Source organism: Chrysemys picta, chromosome 4, assembly GCF_011386835.1.
Source record: "Chrysemys picta bellii isolate R12L10 chromosome 4, ASM1138683v2, whole genome shotgun sequence".
NCBI lineage: Eukaryota > Metazoa > Chordata > Testudines > Emydidae > Chrysemys > Chrysemys picta.
Genome location: NC_088794.1, coordinates 4,114,866 through 4,129,974, shown reverse-complemented (window position 1 = coordinate 4,129,974; position 15,109 = coordinate 4,114,866). Strand labels below are relative to the sequence as shown.

General features: G+C 59.1%; 1 protein-coding gene across 4 annotated transcripts in view; it reads right to left on the bottom strand.

Moving 5' to 3' along the window:
• Nucleotides 1-196: 196 nt before the first annotated feature.
• The window catches only part of SETD1A (SET domain containing 1A, histone lysine methyltransferase), a 38,001-nt gene continuing 23,088 nt past the window's right edge, over nucleotides 197-15,109 (bottom strand). For 3 of the 4 annotated variants that reach the window (XM_065594151.1, XM_065594152.1, XM_024100683.3), the window contains exons 9-20: nucleotides 14,199-15,065; nucleotides 13,360-13,536; nucleotides 12,807-12,894; nucleotides 12,053-12,186; nucleotides 11,715-11,784; nucleotides 10,627-10,887; nucleotides 7,784-9,106; nucleotides 7,079-7,248; nucleotides 6,552-6,662; nucleotides 6,227-6,346; nucleotides 5,760-5,897; nucleotides 197-5,075 (exon numbers count right to left, since the gene is read on the bottom strand). In XM_065594151.1, coding sequence (XP_065450223.1) covers nucleotides 4,902-5,075; nucleotides 5,760-5,897; nucleotides 6,227-6,346; nucleotides 6,552-6,662; nucleotides 7,079-7,248; nucleotides 7,784-9,106; nucleotides 10,627-10,887; nucleotides 11,715-11,784; nucleotides 12,053-12,186; nucleotides 12,807-12,894; nucleotides 13,360-13,536; nucleotides 14,199-15,065 — 3,633 coding nt within the window. In that variant the 3' untranslated portion in view covers nucleotides 197-4,901. The remainder of the gene's footprint in view (nucleotides 5,076-5,759; nucleotides 5,898-6,226; nucleotides 6,347-6,551; nucleotides 6,663-7,078; nucleotides 7,249-7,783; nucleotides 9,107-10,626; nucleotides 10,888-11,714; nucleotides 11,785-12,052; nucleotides 12,187-12,806; nucleotides 12,895-13,359; nucleotides 13,537-14,198; nucleotides 15,066-15,109) is intronic. The other variant, XR_002888022.3, reaches the window with a different exon arrangement.

Genomic DNA, 15,109 nt, shown 5'->3' with positions numbered 1-15,109 from the left:
GCAGCCCTCAGGCCAAAAAGTTTGCTCGCCCCTGCCCTAGAGGGTAAAGGCCCCATGTCCCATTCCCCACCCCTGAGCCAGCCAATCCTGGGTCGAGATTGGAAAAACAGCCAATCACACACAGTCTCTCTCTCTCTCACAGATGTCAGGGGCGAGAGAGACACACACGAAAACCTGAGACCCACAACCAGGATAAGAACAAATATAAATAACCCCCGTTTGGGTGTCTGTATTTTTTTTTTTTTTTTTTTTTTTTTTTTTACAATAAAAGTTTAATGACATTTATAAAAATGTGCTTGTCTGGCACCAAGTATTGAATCCACAACGTATTAACATATGTACAGTAGGAAACCGAGGACAGCAAATTAAAGAGAGAGCGGAGAGAGGTCGCTCGTACTTTGGTGAAGAAGGGGTAGGGGAATGTGTCTGTTTTCTTCACTCTCTGAGCCGCTCAGCTCCCCCAGCTGGAGAGATCTTTGACAACACACACACGGAGAGAGGGGCAACTTTTGGGGGGTGTTTTTTGACCTACCCTAGAGCTCTGGGAGTTGGTTCTGAGGGGGGTTTTGTCTGACACCGAGGTAGGGGGTGATCTTTTCTCCCATCTGAGTTTCTGATCTGGTTTCTCTCGGCTCAGGCGCTTGGACAGAGATAATTGGAAACTGCTTTGCGTCCATGTCTAGTTCTGGCTACTCTCTGTGCCCCCACCTGGAGCAGGATTCCTTCTTTGGGGTTTCCTTCCAAGAAAGCGACGGTTCAGCTGAGACGGGAGAAGAGAGCTCCCAAAGCCTCCCATACCCAAGAGATCCAAACCCTCAAAGGCAGAAGGGAAGGAAAACTCAGACGACAGGCGTCTGTTTAAGAGACCTACTTAATGCGATTGCTGAACCTAAGGTTGGTGAGTTTCAATGGAAACGGACGAGGTCTGAGACACGTCGGGATGCAGACAAGACACAGGCCTGGTTGACTCTTAAATCAAAGTCCGTCAGATGGGCTGGCATCGCTTTCCATTCATGGGGGGTGGCTGGGGAGTTAAGAGGGGAAGAGTTTGTGGCTTTGGAATTAAATCAAGAAGAGGTGTTGACTAAACAAAAAGAAAAAAAGATCAGTTGGTGGGGTCAGATGACAGGGTGATTCACGCCTGGCAGAGATCTGAATGGGCAGCCACCAGGACAGATATTCCCCACAGTAGATGGGCTTTGAAATTGATTTTCTCCCTCCTGGATGAGCTGTGGAGCAAAAGGTGAAGCTGTGATTTTTCAAAAGCCGACTCCTCAGTGCCGGGTTGTCTTTCCAACCAGGGCCATTTAGAAACCCGACTCCCATTTATCACTGAAGCTCAATCTCGTGGTCTGCTTTGGAGAGATGCAGGGATCGCCGAGATCCAACGAGAAACAGGAGCTGTGGCCCACACCCACCGAAGTCAACGGAGTCAGACGTCTATATACTGTCGAGGATCTGGACCTGTGCGTCTCTAAGTGACCACGGGGGCTTTGAAAAGCTTGAGAGACTAGCCTAAAAGCCTTGGCTAATATGCATATTCCAGAGCAAGGGCCTGAAATCTTGCTTTCTGAGCTGACAGGAGGTCCCCATTCTCCCCACACCTGTGCGGAGCCGGAGTGGCAAAAACATTTGCTCCGACACCAAAAGCTAGAAGCGAGCCCAGAGATTAAAATCAATGCTGAGAAAATGAGGCAAGTTCCAAACCCATTGCAGACAGAAACGGTTAAAAAAAAAAAAAAAACAAGGGGCTGGTGGGTTTAAAAATCGGTAAACCAGCTTCAAATTGGGGGAGTTCTGAGTTGTTAGGCACATGTTAAATGCCCCGTATCGCAGGCGTTACAGCGATTGCTTCCTAGCTTAGAGCCCGCTCGAAAGAGGGGACACATCAGAGACATGAGTTTCATTGGCGCTTGAGTGTAACGTTTTAAAAACAAGCCTTTCCTTCTAGTCTCCTACACGCCCAAGAGGGAAAATTGATGTCCAAGATGATCTCATTGGGAGGAAAAGTTGTGCACTGTATTAAAGTTGAATTAAATAATACACAGAGGAAACTGCCAGTTTCAGTGGGTTAAGAGGTTCGAGTCTATAGCCCATGGCTGGTGTATTTCTATCTAGCGAGTTGCAGGGGGGACGGCAGGTTTAGATGTCTTCACCGTGCACGGGGCGGAGTTTGGACAAGAGACACACTCAGTTACGATTCAGCAAGCAATAAATCGGTCACAAATGTCACTTTACAGGAAGGGGCAGATTCTGCTCCAGGAGTAAATCCAGAGTGAACCTGTTGATGCCAGTGTGAATCTGCAATTGATTTCACTGATTCCAACAAAAGTTGGTTACACCAGAGGAAATCTGGAGTGACTTTAATGGAGTCTCTCCAGGTTCAGACTGGTGTAACTGGGATCCGAATTTGGCCATAGCCCTGCAGAACTCAGTGGAGTCACTCTGGATTTACTCCAAGATTCTCCCACTGCCCATCTCAGATGAACCGTTACCCAGTTCAATTTCATTTGCTAAAAACTCTCCGGGGGACAGAGACAGCCGCTGACAGCTGTGTTTTCCCAGCATGGTGACATGATGGCAGAGGCAAAGCAGTTTCCAATCAAAGCCAGGAAGGTTTCCAACAGCCAAGGTTCAGCGGTTCAATCTCATGAGATGTTGAGGCCTTCTTCTGACGGTCATCAGGAGAAAGATTTGAGCTCAAGACAAAAAGCTTTTGAAGCAGACTTGAGGAAAGAACAACCTTGATTCTTCAGACACGGCTATTTCTGGGGTGCCCACACGGACACCTGAAAGGGGCCTGACTTTCAGGAAATGGTAACTATCTGCCCCCTGGAAGCCAGCTATTTGTGTGGAATCTCGAGCTAGCCACCCCAAAAATCACTAGCCATTTTGGAAAAGCGGATACTTGGCTGGCAAAGGAGAACAGCGCTAAGGGTGACAATTTGGTTGTCGATCTCAGCTCTGGCTTTACATCTCGGAGTCCCGTATAGGAAGGGCAATGTATTGGCATCTAGATCGGCCCTGTGGATGAGAGAAGAGAATTTGCGGATGGATACATGGATAATCTGAGGTGAACGCAAAACTAAACGAGAAGAGAATTTGGGAATGGAAGTGTAGGTGTGGATAATCCAAACCTCGAAAAGGCAGATGCAACAACAAACAAGATCTGGTGATTTACGCTTTAGCACAGAAGAGCCCAAAGCTCAGAAACAGGGACAGGAATTTAACTGCCTTCCCAAACAAAATCCCATCAAAACACAGTTGAAGGCAAATCAACATCTCATAGATTGGACCCCAGACAGTCCAGCCACCTTGACAAAATCCACCGGGGAGGAACGTTCATCTTTTGAAAACAAAGCCACCATCCCAACCAGCGTCCGGTTGAGACTCACAAACACCACCACAAAAGTTGGGGCAAGATTGGCACCATATCCACAAGCCAGATTTCCTGTTTTCCCGTCTTTCAGAACCGACTCCCGTTAAAAAAAGCAACTCAAACTATATTTTCTCCAGTGCCCATCCATAAAGGGCTTTCTGTTTTCACCCCAGGGATAATAAAGCAAACTTCGCATCGAAGGAAATTAAATTGGGGCGAGGGGAAAAAAAGATAGCTGTTATTTACAACCATTTTTTTCTTTTTTAGTCGGAAGAGGGGAAAAAATAATAAAAAGAATATTTACATACCAATAACTTTTGTGTGTTTCTACAAGAAACAGCCAGTCCATCTGGAATATATACACAACTTTCTTCTCCTAAAGAAAAATTAACAGGGGGTCTTGATTCTGGTCTCGGCTTACGCTGGAGATACGTTCTGCCCGAGCGACACCAGGGTGAGCGAGAGGAGAATCCAGCCCCTTTATTATTATCTACTTGTGTTTTTATTTTATTTTTTAATATGTCGGGGGGGAGGGAGGGGCACACACTGATTGGCAGCAGGATACGGAGATGAAGTGATCTGATTGGTTCTGTTATATTTGAGAGGGGACTGGGTAGTTTTGTTTTGTCCAGAGGGAAAGATTTCTCCACAGAAATATCAGGGCATTAATGCTAAAGGGGTGCGGGACTTTGCGAGGCACTGTAATCAAAGGGTGGAGGCTGTGTTCATAGTGGAGTGAATCAGGAGTGGCACCTGTTACAAAACTGATGAGAGGGGGAACAGAACAGTAAAAACCCGACCATGCTAAACAGATCCTCCCCCGCCGTAGAGGGCGCTCGGGAACTACCTGGTGCGGGTGCGAAGAGCAGCAGGGACAGGAAGAGTCTGCTTCAGGCTCTAATGTTTTGGACTCCGACCCCTGGGTGATTAGATACATTACTGGTGCTTTCGGCTGCTTGCGTACTATGGTCACGCCAATGGCAAGACCATGGCATTTCCCACCATGCTCAGCTCCCTTCCCCTGACAACTGGGTGGCGACAGGTGTCCATCAAGCAGGAGGACAGGGGAGAAGGGAGGGGTCCTGCAGGCAAGGACCCGAATTCCTCTTCAGAGGCAGGGAATATAAATGCAAAGCAAAACTCCCAACTGTGATGGAAAGAGGGTAGCTCCGCTCCCAGCATGCACTCTGCTCCGCTGCCCCCAAAGCATCCTGGGGATTTGGGTCAAGCGCCCTGGTCCTAAGCAGAGCTGCATGCTGGGAGTCATGGGCGGGGAAGGAACGAGTCTTGCCTGGGCAAAGCTGCTTCCAACTCAGCTCATGCCGAAACGTTGTGACCGCTGGCTCTGGAGCCAATCTGCAAGGGGCGGGGGTCACTAAAGGCAACCTGAATCCGGACCTGGCTTCCCCGGGAGGAGGGCGGATCCTGGCAGAGAACCGACTGGCCGCGGGCCCCATTACCAGGCCACGTGGAGCTCTTAAGGCGCCGGAGGATGGGGCAGGGAACACAATAAATACGGCTCTCAGTTCAGGGTGCCGCGGCAGTTCTCTGTGCCGCACAGGCAGGGAATCTTGTTCTCCTCGATGGGGAACTTGTAGTCGTAGGTGATCTCCTCGTTGACGCTGATGGGCTGCTTGGAATAGATGACGATCTTCTTCTGAGCCTCTATGGTGATCACTTTGGCGTAGCAGTTGGGCTGAGGGATACAGGGAGTGGGGTGAGCGACAGCCACGTTATCCACCCCCTTAACTCCCCCCAGTTGGATGGGCCCTCCTGGGGTTATATGGAGAGCCCACCCGCAGTGCCCTCGAGCCCTGCTCTCGTAAGTACACAAGCTACGGTGGGGAGGGACCCAGGAGATTGGGGCTCAATCCTGGCTCTGCCACTAACTCCCTGCGTGAACACGGAGTCGCTGGGCCGTGGCTTCCCCCGCTGTAAAGCGGGGCCATATAAGCTGGGTGGCCCAGACTGACAGACCACGCTTGGAGACGAGCGAGGGACGAACAGAAAAGGACAAAGCTCTGACGGAGGGAGGGACGGAAGGACACAGAGCTGGGAGGGAGGGACGGGTGGAAGCAGACAGAGCCTGGGTGGATGGATGAACAGATCTATGGACAGAGGAGCCCAGCGGCTCCGACCCCTACCCAGTGCGCTGCGTACACAGACTCTCATGAAGCCACCTGATCCGGGCCTGGCTGTAGCGGGAGGGGATAAGGAACAGCCGGTAGCACAGATGCCCTCATCCCAACTCAACAGGCGCCGAGGCCCCTCCCTGAGCCCACAGGCACCCCCCCAGGGCGAGAAGTCAGCAGCTCTGTCCCCCTCCTTGAGCCCACAGGCACCCCCCCAGGGCGAGAAGCCAGCAGCCCCGCCCCCTCACCGTGCAGCAGTGGTTGATGAAGCGGGCCAGGTTGCCGCACTTGGTGGCGTCGATGATGGTGTCGTGGTCGACGCGGAACAGGTAGCTGCTGCCAATGCCCTCCTGCACGTAGCGCTTCTCCCGCATGTCGGCCACCACCTGCAGGCAGGGGGAGAGCGGTGAAGACTCCGAGAGCCTGGGCCACACACTGCCCCATGGGAACAGCTGCACCCCAACGGCTCGCCTGGCACTGAATTGCAGCCAACGCTGGGGAGGGGCAGCTGGAGAACAGCCGCACAGTGACACTGCACACAGATGGCTCACCCGGTGCTGAGATGCAACCACCTGTGGGGTAGGGCAACTGGGGGACTGACCCTTGTCCATTTCTCTCTCTCTCTCACACACACACACACGCGCACACACACACACACACACACACACACACGCGCACCAATAGAGCAGTGCCACTGCCACACCCCCGGACTCACCTGCCGGATGTTCTGCCCCACATACTCAATCACCATCTCATCGGCAGCGATCGGCTCCATGGCGAACAGGCCCCACTCATGGATACGGCTCCGGCCAAACCGCAGCTTCTTCTTACGGAACTGGAGTGAGGAGGGACAGGAGGGTTACAGTACTGGTGTGACCGGGACACACTGGTCTCAGGGGGCAGTCGTGTCCCTGCACCGAGCTCCTGCCCCGCACCCTGCAGCACAGCGCCCCCTAGTGCCTCCCAGGACATTGCGTGCCCCTCTATAGCCAGGGAAGCCGGTCCTGCCCCACCGAGGAGGCGCAGCGCTGAGCATGTACCTTGAGCTGATTGAGTTTCAGCAAGTCGCTGTCCAGGATGGCGGAGGAGCCGATGGCGCTGAGCAGGCGCCGCTGCTCCGACCTCCGCTCCGAAAGGATGCGGTTGGTGCCCTGGGAGACGGCGGGAGAGGGGGTTAGAGCATCTGTCCCCCCAAAAGGGATCACAGCACCAACCACTGAAATGCCCCCACCCACTCTCCATGTCTGCAAGGGGGCCAGGTGGCTGGGGATGATTCAGCCCTGGGTGGGGACAGGCAAGATGGGCCTGGCTGGGGCAGCTCCACCTCTGCCAGGTGACAATCCTGCCCCCCGGACAGACTGGCCCAGCTGGGGCGTCTCCATCTCCGCCAGGGGAACAGGCTGTTGGGGACGACCTGCCCTGGGTGGGGACAGGCGAGATGGTCCCAACTGGGGCGTCTCCATTTCTGCCAGGGGAACAGGCAGTCAGAGACAATCCTGCCTCAAGTGGGGATGGTGAGATGGGCCCCCCGGGGCGTCTCCATCTCTGCCAGGGACGCTCCTGATACCTGGGTGTCCATCACCTCCAGCTCCTGTGCCGTCACAGGACACACGTCGAGATATTTGTCCTTCTCCTTTTTGCTGATGGGGTAGTAGCCTTCGCTGCGGGCACAGCCAGTTTGGTGTTCCCGCAGGTCCGACGACTTCCGCTTCCGCTTGGGGTTGGCGATGTTGGTGAGTGGGGGCAGGGGTTAAGGAAAAGGACAGCTGGAAGAGATCAACGTGCCCAGATCCCTCATCCCCTCCAGGGGACAGGATCCATGGGCCTTTCAGCCTCTCTAGGGCTGGCAGCCAGGGGGCCCACTTGCATCAGGCTGTGCCAGCAGGGGCAGACAGGGATGCCCACGGCTCAGGCCACGGGGTACAGATCCCACACTCTCATGTTCTATAGGACACCAGCCATCCAGCTGACTACTAAACCTCTGGGGCCTTATGGGAGCCAGTGCCCCCTAGAGGGTAAAGGTCCTGTGTCCCGTTTCTCACTCCCTGAGCCAGCAGGTCCCTCACCTGAGGCCAGATTGGAGCCAATGCTCCCTAGACAGGAAAGGCCCCCTCTCACCTTCCCCACCTCTGAACTAGCCAGCCCCTCCTGGATGGGATGGGAGCCAGCACCCCCTAGACGGGAAAGATCCCATGTCCCGTTGCCAGCCCCCCGGCCTGCCCTGGGGTGGGATGGGAGCCAACACCCCCCAGAGACTCCACAGTAAGGATATTGGTGTGGTGCACCCAGTGGGTGTCGTTGAGCCAGTCGGTGCTGTTGTCCTCCTGCAGCAGGCGCTCGTAGGTGAGTTTCAGGTAGTGCATGTCCTCCACGTCCAGGCCCGAGTTCCAGATGTCGTAGAGGATGGTCATCTGCTCGAACTCGCTGCGGGTCTCAAAGGAGGGGAGGGGCTGGGGCCAGGGCTTGTGCGAGTGGGAGCGCAGCGTCCGCCGGCGCGTCTCACCGGCATCAGCGTCTTCGCTCTCCTCCTCCTCCTCCTCGCTCTCCGAGGGGCAGGGCTCCGAGGCCGGGGAGTCCGGTGCCTCCTCTGCGTCTCGGTGTCGCTTCCTCCTGGCCCGCTCCTCCCCAGCCAGTGCCAGGAGGGCGCCCACCTCTGGCTCAGCCTTGGCCTCGCTGGCCTCCGCCACCACCTCCTCCGGCGCCTCCAGCACCTCCCCGACGTGCCCGCCAAAGAGATCCACCCGCAGCAGCTCAGCTGGGCCCTGGGCCTCCTCCTCGGCCTTGGCTGCTCTCCGGGGAGCTGGCGGCGCCGCTTTCACAGCCATGGCGTAGTTGTGCTCCAGGAGGATGCTGTTGTCTCGGGGTGCAGGCAGGGCACGGGGGGGCGACTGCTCCTCCGCCTCATCTGATGTCTCTGTGCCCTCCGAATCCTCGGCCTCCTCTTTGGCGCGGCCAATGGGCATCTTCAGGGCGATGTCTGCCAGCACGGCTAGGTCCACGCCACCCGCCTCAGGCTGGTTGGCCAGCTCCAGGAGGGACGAGGCGCCCAGCTGCTCCCGTAGCCGCAGCCGCTCAGCCTCCCCGCTGGCTAGGGGGCGTGGGGGCTCTGAGGAGCGGGAACGGGAGCGACGGCGTCCGCTGCCGGCAGACGGTTCCTCGGCCCAGCACTTCACCAGCGAGGCGTGGTCGGCCGGCAGGTTGCTGATGGTTCTTTGGCTGGCTTTGGGGGGCTCCCGCTTACGCCCCCCACTGAAGGGAGGCTTGGGGGCAGGGGGCGGCGTGGCAGGGCGGGGGGTGTCCTGCGCTAAGGGCACTTGGGGCATCGGCGAGGCGGGTTCCACAGGCACTACTGCGGGAGGCGCTAGCTCCTCGGCAGGGGGTGGGGGCAGGGGAGGAAGGGGAAGAGGGGACGGGGCTGCTTCGGCCACCTTCTCTGCCCCCGCCTTGGCCACCTCCTCCTCGCTGGGGGCTGAGAAGGAGACTGTTTTCCGGCGCTTCTTGGGGGGTGGCAGGAGGGGGATGGGCGAGGAGGGGCGGGGAGCCAGCTCAGCCTCACGCTCCTCTGGGGGGGCGGCTTTCTGCTCCGCTGCGGGCTCTGTGAGGGGGGAGATCACAGGGGGTTAGAGACCCCCAACCACACACCGAGATGGAACCCAGGGCCCCTCACTGCCTCCTGGCCTGGCCCTATTGCGCCCCTCTTCAGTGCCTCCCACCAGAGGCCTCAGCCAGAAGAGCCTTTGTCAGCTCAACCCCTTCCCGACATGGCCCCCATCCTGCCGTCCTTGGGTCCTGACACACGGCACGATATCCCCGATCTCCAACAACATACTCTCACCCTCCGCTCCTGCTAGACCGGTCATCTCCATCTCTGCCAGGGAGCAGACGGTTGGGGATGACCCTGCCCCTGGTGGGAACGGGCGGATGGGCCCAGATGGGGTGTCTCCATCTCTGCCAGGGAGCAGACGGTTGGGGATGACCCTGTCCCGGGTGGGAACGGGCAGATGGGCCTGGATGGGGTGTCTCCATCTCTGCCAGCGAGCAGACGGTTGGGGATGACCCTGCCCCTGGTGGGAACGGGCGGATGGGCCTGGATGGGGTGTCTCCATCTCTGCCAGCGAGCAGACGGTTGGGGATGACCCTGCCCCTGGTGGGAACGGGCGGATGGGCCCAGATGGGGTGTCTCCATCTCTGCCAGCGAGCAGACGGTTGGGGATGACCCTGTCCCGGGTGGGAACGGGCAGATGGGCCCAGATGGGGGGTCTCCATCTCTGCCAGCGAGCAGACGGTTGGGGATGACCCTGCCCCTGGTGGGAACGGGCGGATGGGCCTGGATGGGGTGTCTCCATCTCTGCCAGGGAGCGGACGGTTGGGGATGACCCTGCCCGGGTGGGAACGGGCGAGATGGGCCCAGATGGGGCATCTCCATCTCTGCCAGGGAGCAGACGGTTGGGGATGACCCTGCCCGGGTGGGAACGGGCAGATGGGGTGTCTCCATCTCTGCCAGGGAGCAGACGGTTGGGGATGACCCTGCCCCGGGTGGGAACGGGCAGATGGGCCTGGATGGGGTGTCTCCATCTCTGCCAGGGAGCAGACGGTTGGGGATGACCCTGCCCCTGGTGGGAACGGGCGGATGGGCCTGGATGGGGTGTCTCCATCTCTGCCAGGGAGCGGACGGTTGGGGATGACCCTGCCCGGGTGGGAACGGGCGAGATGGGCCCAGATGGGGCATCTCCATCTCTGCCAGGGAGCAGACGGTTGGGGATGACCCTGCCCGGGTGGGAACGGGCAGATGGGGTGTCTCCATCTCTGCCAGGGAGCAGACGGTTGGGGATGACCCTGCCCCGGGTGGGAACGGGCGGATGGGCCTGGATGGGGTGTCTCCATCTCTGCCAGGGAGCAGATGGTTGGGGATGACCCTGCCCCGGGTGGGAACGGGCGGATGGGCCTGGATGGGGTGTCTCCATCTCTGCCAGGGAGCAGACGGTTGGGGATGACCCTGCCCCGGGTGGGAACGGGCGGATGGGCCTGGATGGGGTGTCTCCATCTCTGCCAGGGAACAGACAGTTGGGGACGATCCTGCCCTTCCTGAGGTGATGGACATAATTGGCTACGTACCTAGCGCGGCCTCTTTGACCTTCTCCAGTTCCGTGCCCACCAAGGACTCTGCTTTGCTCTCCTTCCCTGCTGGCTCCACGGGGCAGCTGTCCATGGTGGACTCATCCATGGTGTCCTCAGCTGTCCCCTCCACACTCTCAGCTTCGTCCGAGGAGGAGGAGGAAGAGGATGAGCTGCTCTCAGAGTCCGAAGCACTGTCGCTGTCCTCGTCCGATTCCTCGTAGAGGGAGTATATAGAGGAGTCCTCGCTCTCTGCCGCTTCTAGTCAAAGCAAAGGGCAGCTCAGTCCCCACTGTATAGCAATCTATTGCTGAGATGCAGCCACCTCTGGGGCGGGGCAGCTGGGAACAGTGATACCACCTGGGAACGGCTCGCCCAGTACTGAGGGGCAGATGGGTAACAGCCCCACACAAACATTCAATCTTTCGGGGGGAAGCGATGGAGAGTCCTGGTTGGGCTGGATGCACAGAGGGGACGGAGGGAGCCAGAGCACAGTAAGGGGATCTGGCCAGAACACCGGGGTTCATGCTCTGACTCTTGCTGAGGGGAGCCAGGACTTGTGATAACCATCGAACGTCAGAGGCCTGGTTTCTGCCTCACCTGCCGCCTTTATGTGCTGGTAATACTGGGCACCGGGGCCAGCCCTGACTGCCAGGGGAGAGCGCCCCCTGCTGAGCCCTGCCCCGCTCCCTGCAGCACAGCGCCCCCTAGTGCCCCACTGAGCCAGCCCTGACTGCCAGCGGAGAGCGCCCCCTGCTGAGCCCCCACCGTGCTCCCTGCAGCACGGCGCCCCCTAGTGCCACACTGAGCCAGCCCTGACTGCCAGCGGAGAGCGCCCCCTGCTGAGCTCCCACTGTGCTCCCTGCAGCACGGCGCCCCCTAGTGCCCCACTGAGCCAGCCCTGACTGCCAGGGGAGAGCGCCCCTTGCTGAGCCCTGCCTGTGCTCCCTGCAGCACAGCGCCCCCTAGTGCCCCACTGAGCCAGCCCTGACTGCCAGCGGAGAGCGCCCCCTGCTGAGCTCCCACTGTGCTCCCTGCAGCACGGCGCCCCCTAGTGGCAACAATGGGAAACATCCCAGTTCTTTTACCTTCCGATTCCTCTTCCTTGTCGCTGTGTGCTGCATCCTCCTCTTCCTCCTGCTCGTCCTCTTCCTCCTCCTTGAAAGGATGAAATAGGGTACATGGAGAGAGCTCTTGGGGTTCTCGAAAGGCTGAGAGAATCTTTTACCTTTGTGGGCTCTCCCTGATCCCCAGGCAAACAACCCTCAACTTACCTGGGAGATAGAGTCTTCAAATGGGGAGGGGAAACTGAGGCAGGCAGACAGGGAAGGGATTGCATGCACAGAAGATGGGCCCTGACAGGGTGTCTCCACCTCTGCCGGGGACAGACTGCTGGAAATGGGCTAGAAGCGGTGGCTGCTCTCACCTTCTCTGAGGATGACTCTTCAGACGTCTCTTCCCCTTCGCTGTCCAGGCAGAAGAGCTTCCGGCGCTTGCCCGGCCCCTTGATCCATTCTTCGTCCCGCTTGGATCCCTTTGGTCCTTGAGCAGCCTCCTTGTCTGCGAGGGGCAAGGGCAGGGATTTAAAGGGAACATTTGCAGGGAGATGAACCCAGGAGTCCTGGCTGCCAACCAGCCTGCGCCCCCACTCCCCCCGCCATTTCTCCAATCCACTAGAGTCCACTCCCCTCCCAGAACTGGGGAGAGATCCCAGGAGTCCTGGCTCCAAGCCCTGACTACTCTCCTCCCAGCGCCAGGGACAGAACCCCGGAGTCCTGGCTCCCAGCCCCCACTACTCTAACCCACCAGACCACACTCCTCCCAGTGCTAGGGATATAACCCAACTGTCCTGGCTCCAAGCCCTGACTACTCTTAACCACTAGACCCCACTCCCCTCCCAGAGGTGGGGAGAGAACCCAGGAGTCCTGGCTCCCAGCCCCGACTACTCTAACCCACCAGACCACTCTCCTCCCAGTGCTAGGGATAGAACCCAACTGTCCTGGCTCAAAGCCCCCTCTGCTGTAACCCACAAGACCCCACTCCTGTCCCAGAGCCGGGGGGAGAACCCAGGAGTCCTGGTTCCCAGCCTCCCTGCTCTCACCCACTAAACTGCCACTCCCCTCCCAGAGCCGGGATTGAACTCCCAGCCCCACTGACACCCCTCGGAAGAGACTGCTCACCATCCTCCTCCTCCTCTGCGGGAGTGGAAGGCCGGGGTCGCGTCTCTTCACTGCTCTCCGAGATCTCAGAAGGCTCTTTCCTTTTCACCTGCAAAGAGCACAGTGGCTGCCAGGGACCGCAGCAGCTTGGGGAGTTGACAGGCTAAGAGCAGCGCCCTCTGGAGGGGAAAGGCCCCATGTCCATTCCCCACCCCCCTGAGCCAGCCAGTCCCACGCACTGGGACCAGATGAGAGCCTGAGTCCCCCAAAGGGGAAAGGCCCCATGTCCATTCCCCGCCCCCCTGAGCCAGCCAGTCCCACGCCCTGGGACCAGATGAGAGCCAGAGTCCCCCAAAGGGGAAAGGCCCCATGTCCATTCCCCGCCCCCCTGAGCCAGCCAGTCCCCTGCCCTGGGACCAGATGAGAGCCAGAGTCCCCCAAAGGGGAAAGGCCCCATGTCCATTCCCCACCCCCCTGAGCCAGCCAGTCCCATGCCCTGGGACCAGATGAGAACCAGCAACCCCCAAATGGGAAAGGCCCGATGTCCATTCCCAGGCAGTTCAGGTGCATTTACCTTGAAGGACGGGAGCCTGAGTGCCCCACGGAGGCCGGTTCCGAAGCTGAAGCCCTCGAGGCTCACGGTGCCACCGCTCTTGGCCCAGTCGACCAAGGACAGCAGGGCCGGATCTTTGAGTTTGGTTTTCTCCTTCTCCTCCTCCTTGGCCTGTTGCTTGGCTGCGTTCTGGAAAGGCTGAAGGGAGGACAACCTATTAGTAACTCTGCCGAGAGCCACCACCACAAGGCCCCATGCCGCGGGGGGGCGCTGAGTTCTGCCTTGGGAACGGCACAGGCTGGGGGAGCACACATTGAACCCAGGAGTCCTGGCTCCCAGCCCCCATGCTCTAAACCACTAGACCCCACTTCCTTCCCAGAACTGGGGAGAGAACCTAGGAGTCCTGACTCCCAACTCTGACTCCCGGCTCTAACCCACCAGATCCCACTGCCCTCCCAAGGGTGGAATAGAATCCAGGCATGTCCTGACTTCCAGCCCCCACTCCGACAAATGGAACCCACCCCCATTTTCGACAGGACCGGAGTCAGGAACAGTGCTAAGCACTGGCTTGACGCAGTGACGGGTGGGGACATGCCCACAGCGTCTGGACATGGGGGGGGGGAAGAGCTAAAAAGGCTGGAGGGGCCCATGGCTGCAGGGTTGGAGGGGCTCACTCCTCCAACACCAGCAGGCTGGCGGTAGGGTGGGAGAGACGGTCACTGCTCTGATTCCCAGAGGGTTGGTGGGGACGGGCAGATACCGGGGCTGGAGGTTGGGGGTGCCCACTGCTCCAATTCACAAGGGGTTGGAGGCTGGGGAGGCCCCACAGCTCCAATAGAGGGAGGCTTCCATGCTCTCACCTTGGCCTTCTGCTCCTTGCGCTCCCACCACTTGTCGAAGGTGCTGAAGGCCACATTCTCCACCATCTTGCGGTTGAGGTCACGCTGCATGATGCTCTTCATCTCCTGCGTTAGGGTGGCCAGGACACTGTCCACGGTGGAGGCATGTGGGTCGCAGGGCGCCTCCTCCTGGTAGCCCCACGTCGCTGCCCGGTAGTCCAGCAGCCGCTGCGGCTGTGAGGGGGGCGGCGGAGGCGGGGGCTGCTCCGAGCCGGGCGGTGGCTCCTCGGTGCTGGCCGGCTGCTGCAGGAAAAGCTGGTCTCTCGGGAAGTGGCGGCTGTCCTGATCCAGCAGGTAGTGCCCGTAGAGTGGGTGGCTGGCGAATGCTGCCTCCTGATGGTAGGGGAAGGGCTCTTCGTACTGCCCCTTGCCTTGGCGCAGCTGGTGCAGCCGGCTCAGCATCTGCGTCTGCATCTGGAAGGACATGGGCATCCCGCCCCACTGGTTGCCCAGCCGGTTCATCAGCTCCAGGGAGTTAACGAAGTCGTAGATGTGCGGGGGAGCAGCCGCCCCGGGTCCTGTGCCTGCCGCGCCTGCCTGCGCCCCGTAGTCCGGAAGGCCCGGCGCCTGCAGGTGGTGGGGTGGCGGGGCCTGGGAGTAGTCGGCCTCGCCTGTCAGGTGGGGCAGGGACACTGACATGAGGGGCTGCAGTGGATAGGCAGAGGGTGGCTCCGGCGGGTGGGCAAAGGCCGAGACACCCAGTGGGAGGTGGCCAAGGCCTGCAGGCAACACCGGGAAGTGTGGATCGGCCGGCGCCGACCCCGTGGGCTCATCCTCCGCCTCCTCCTCCGAGATCTCCATGTCCTCGCCCGATGACTGCTGGGAGGCCTGGGGAAGGAGGCGGGGTTAGGACATGCCCCCGCTGTTCCAGC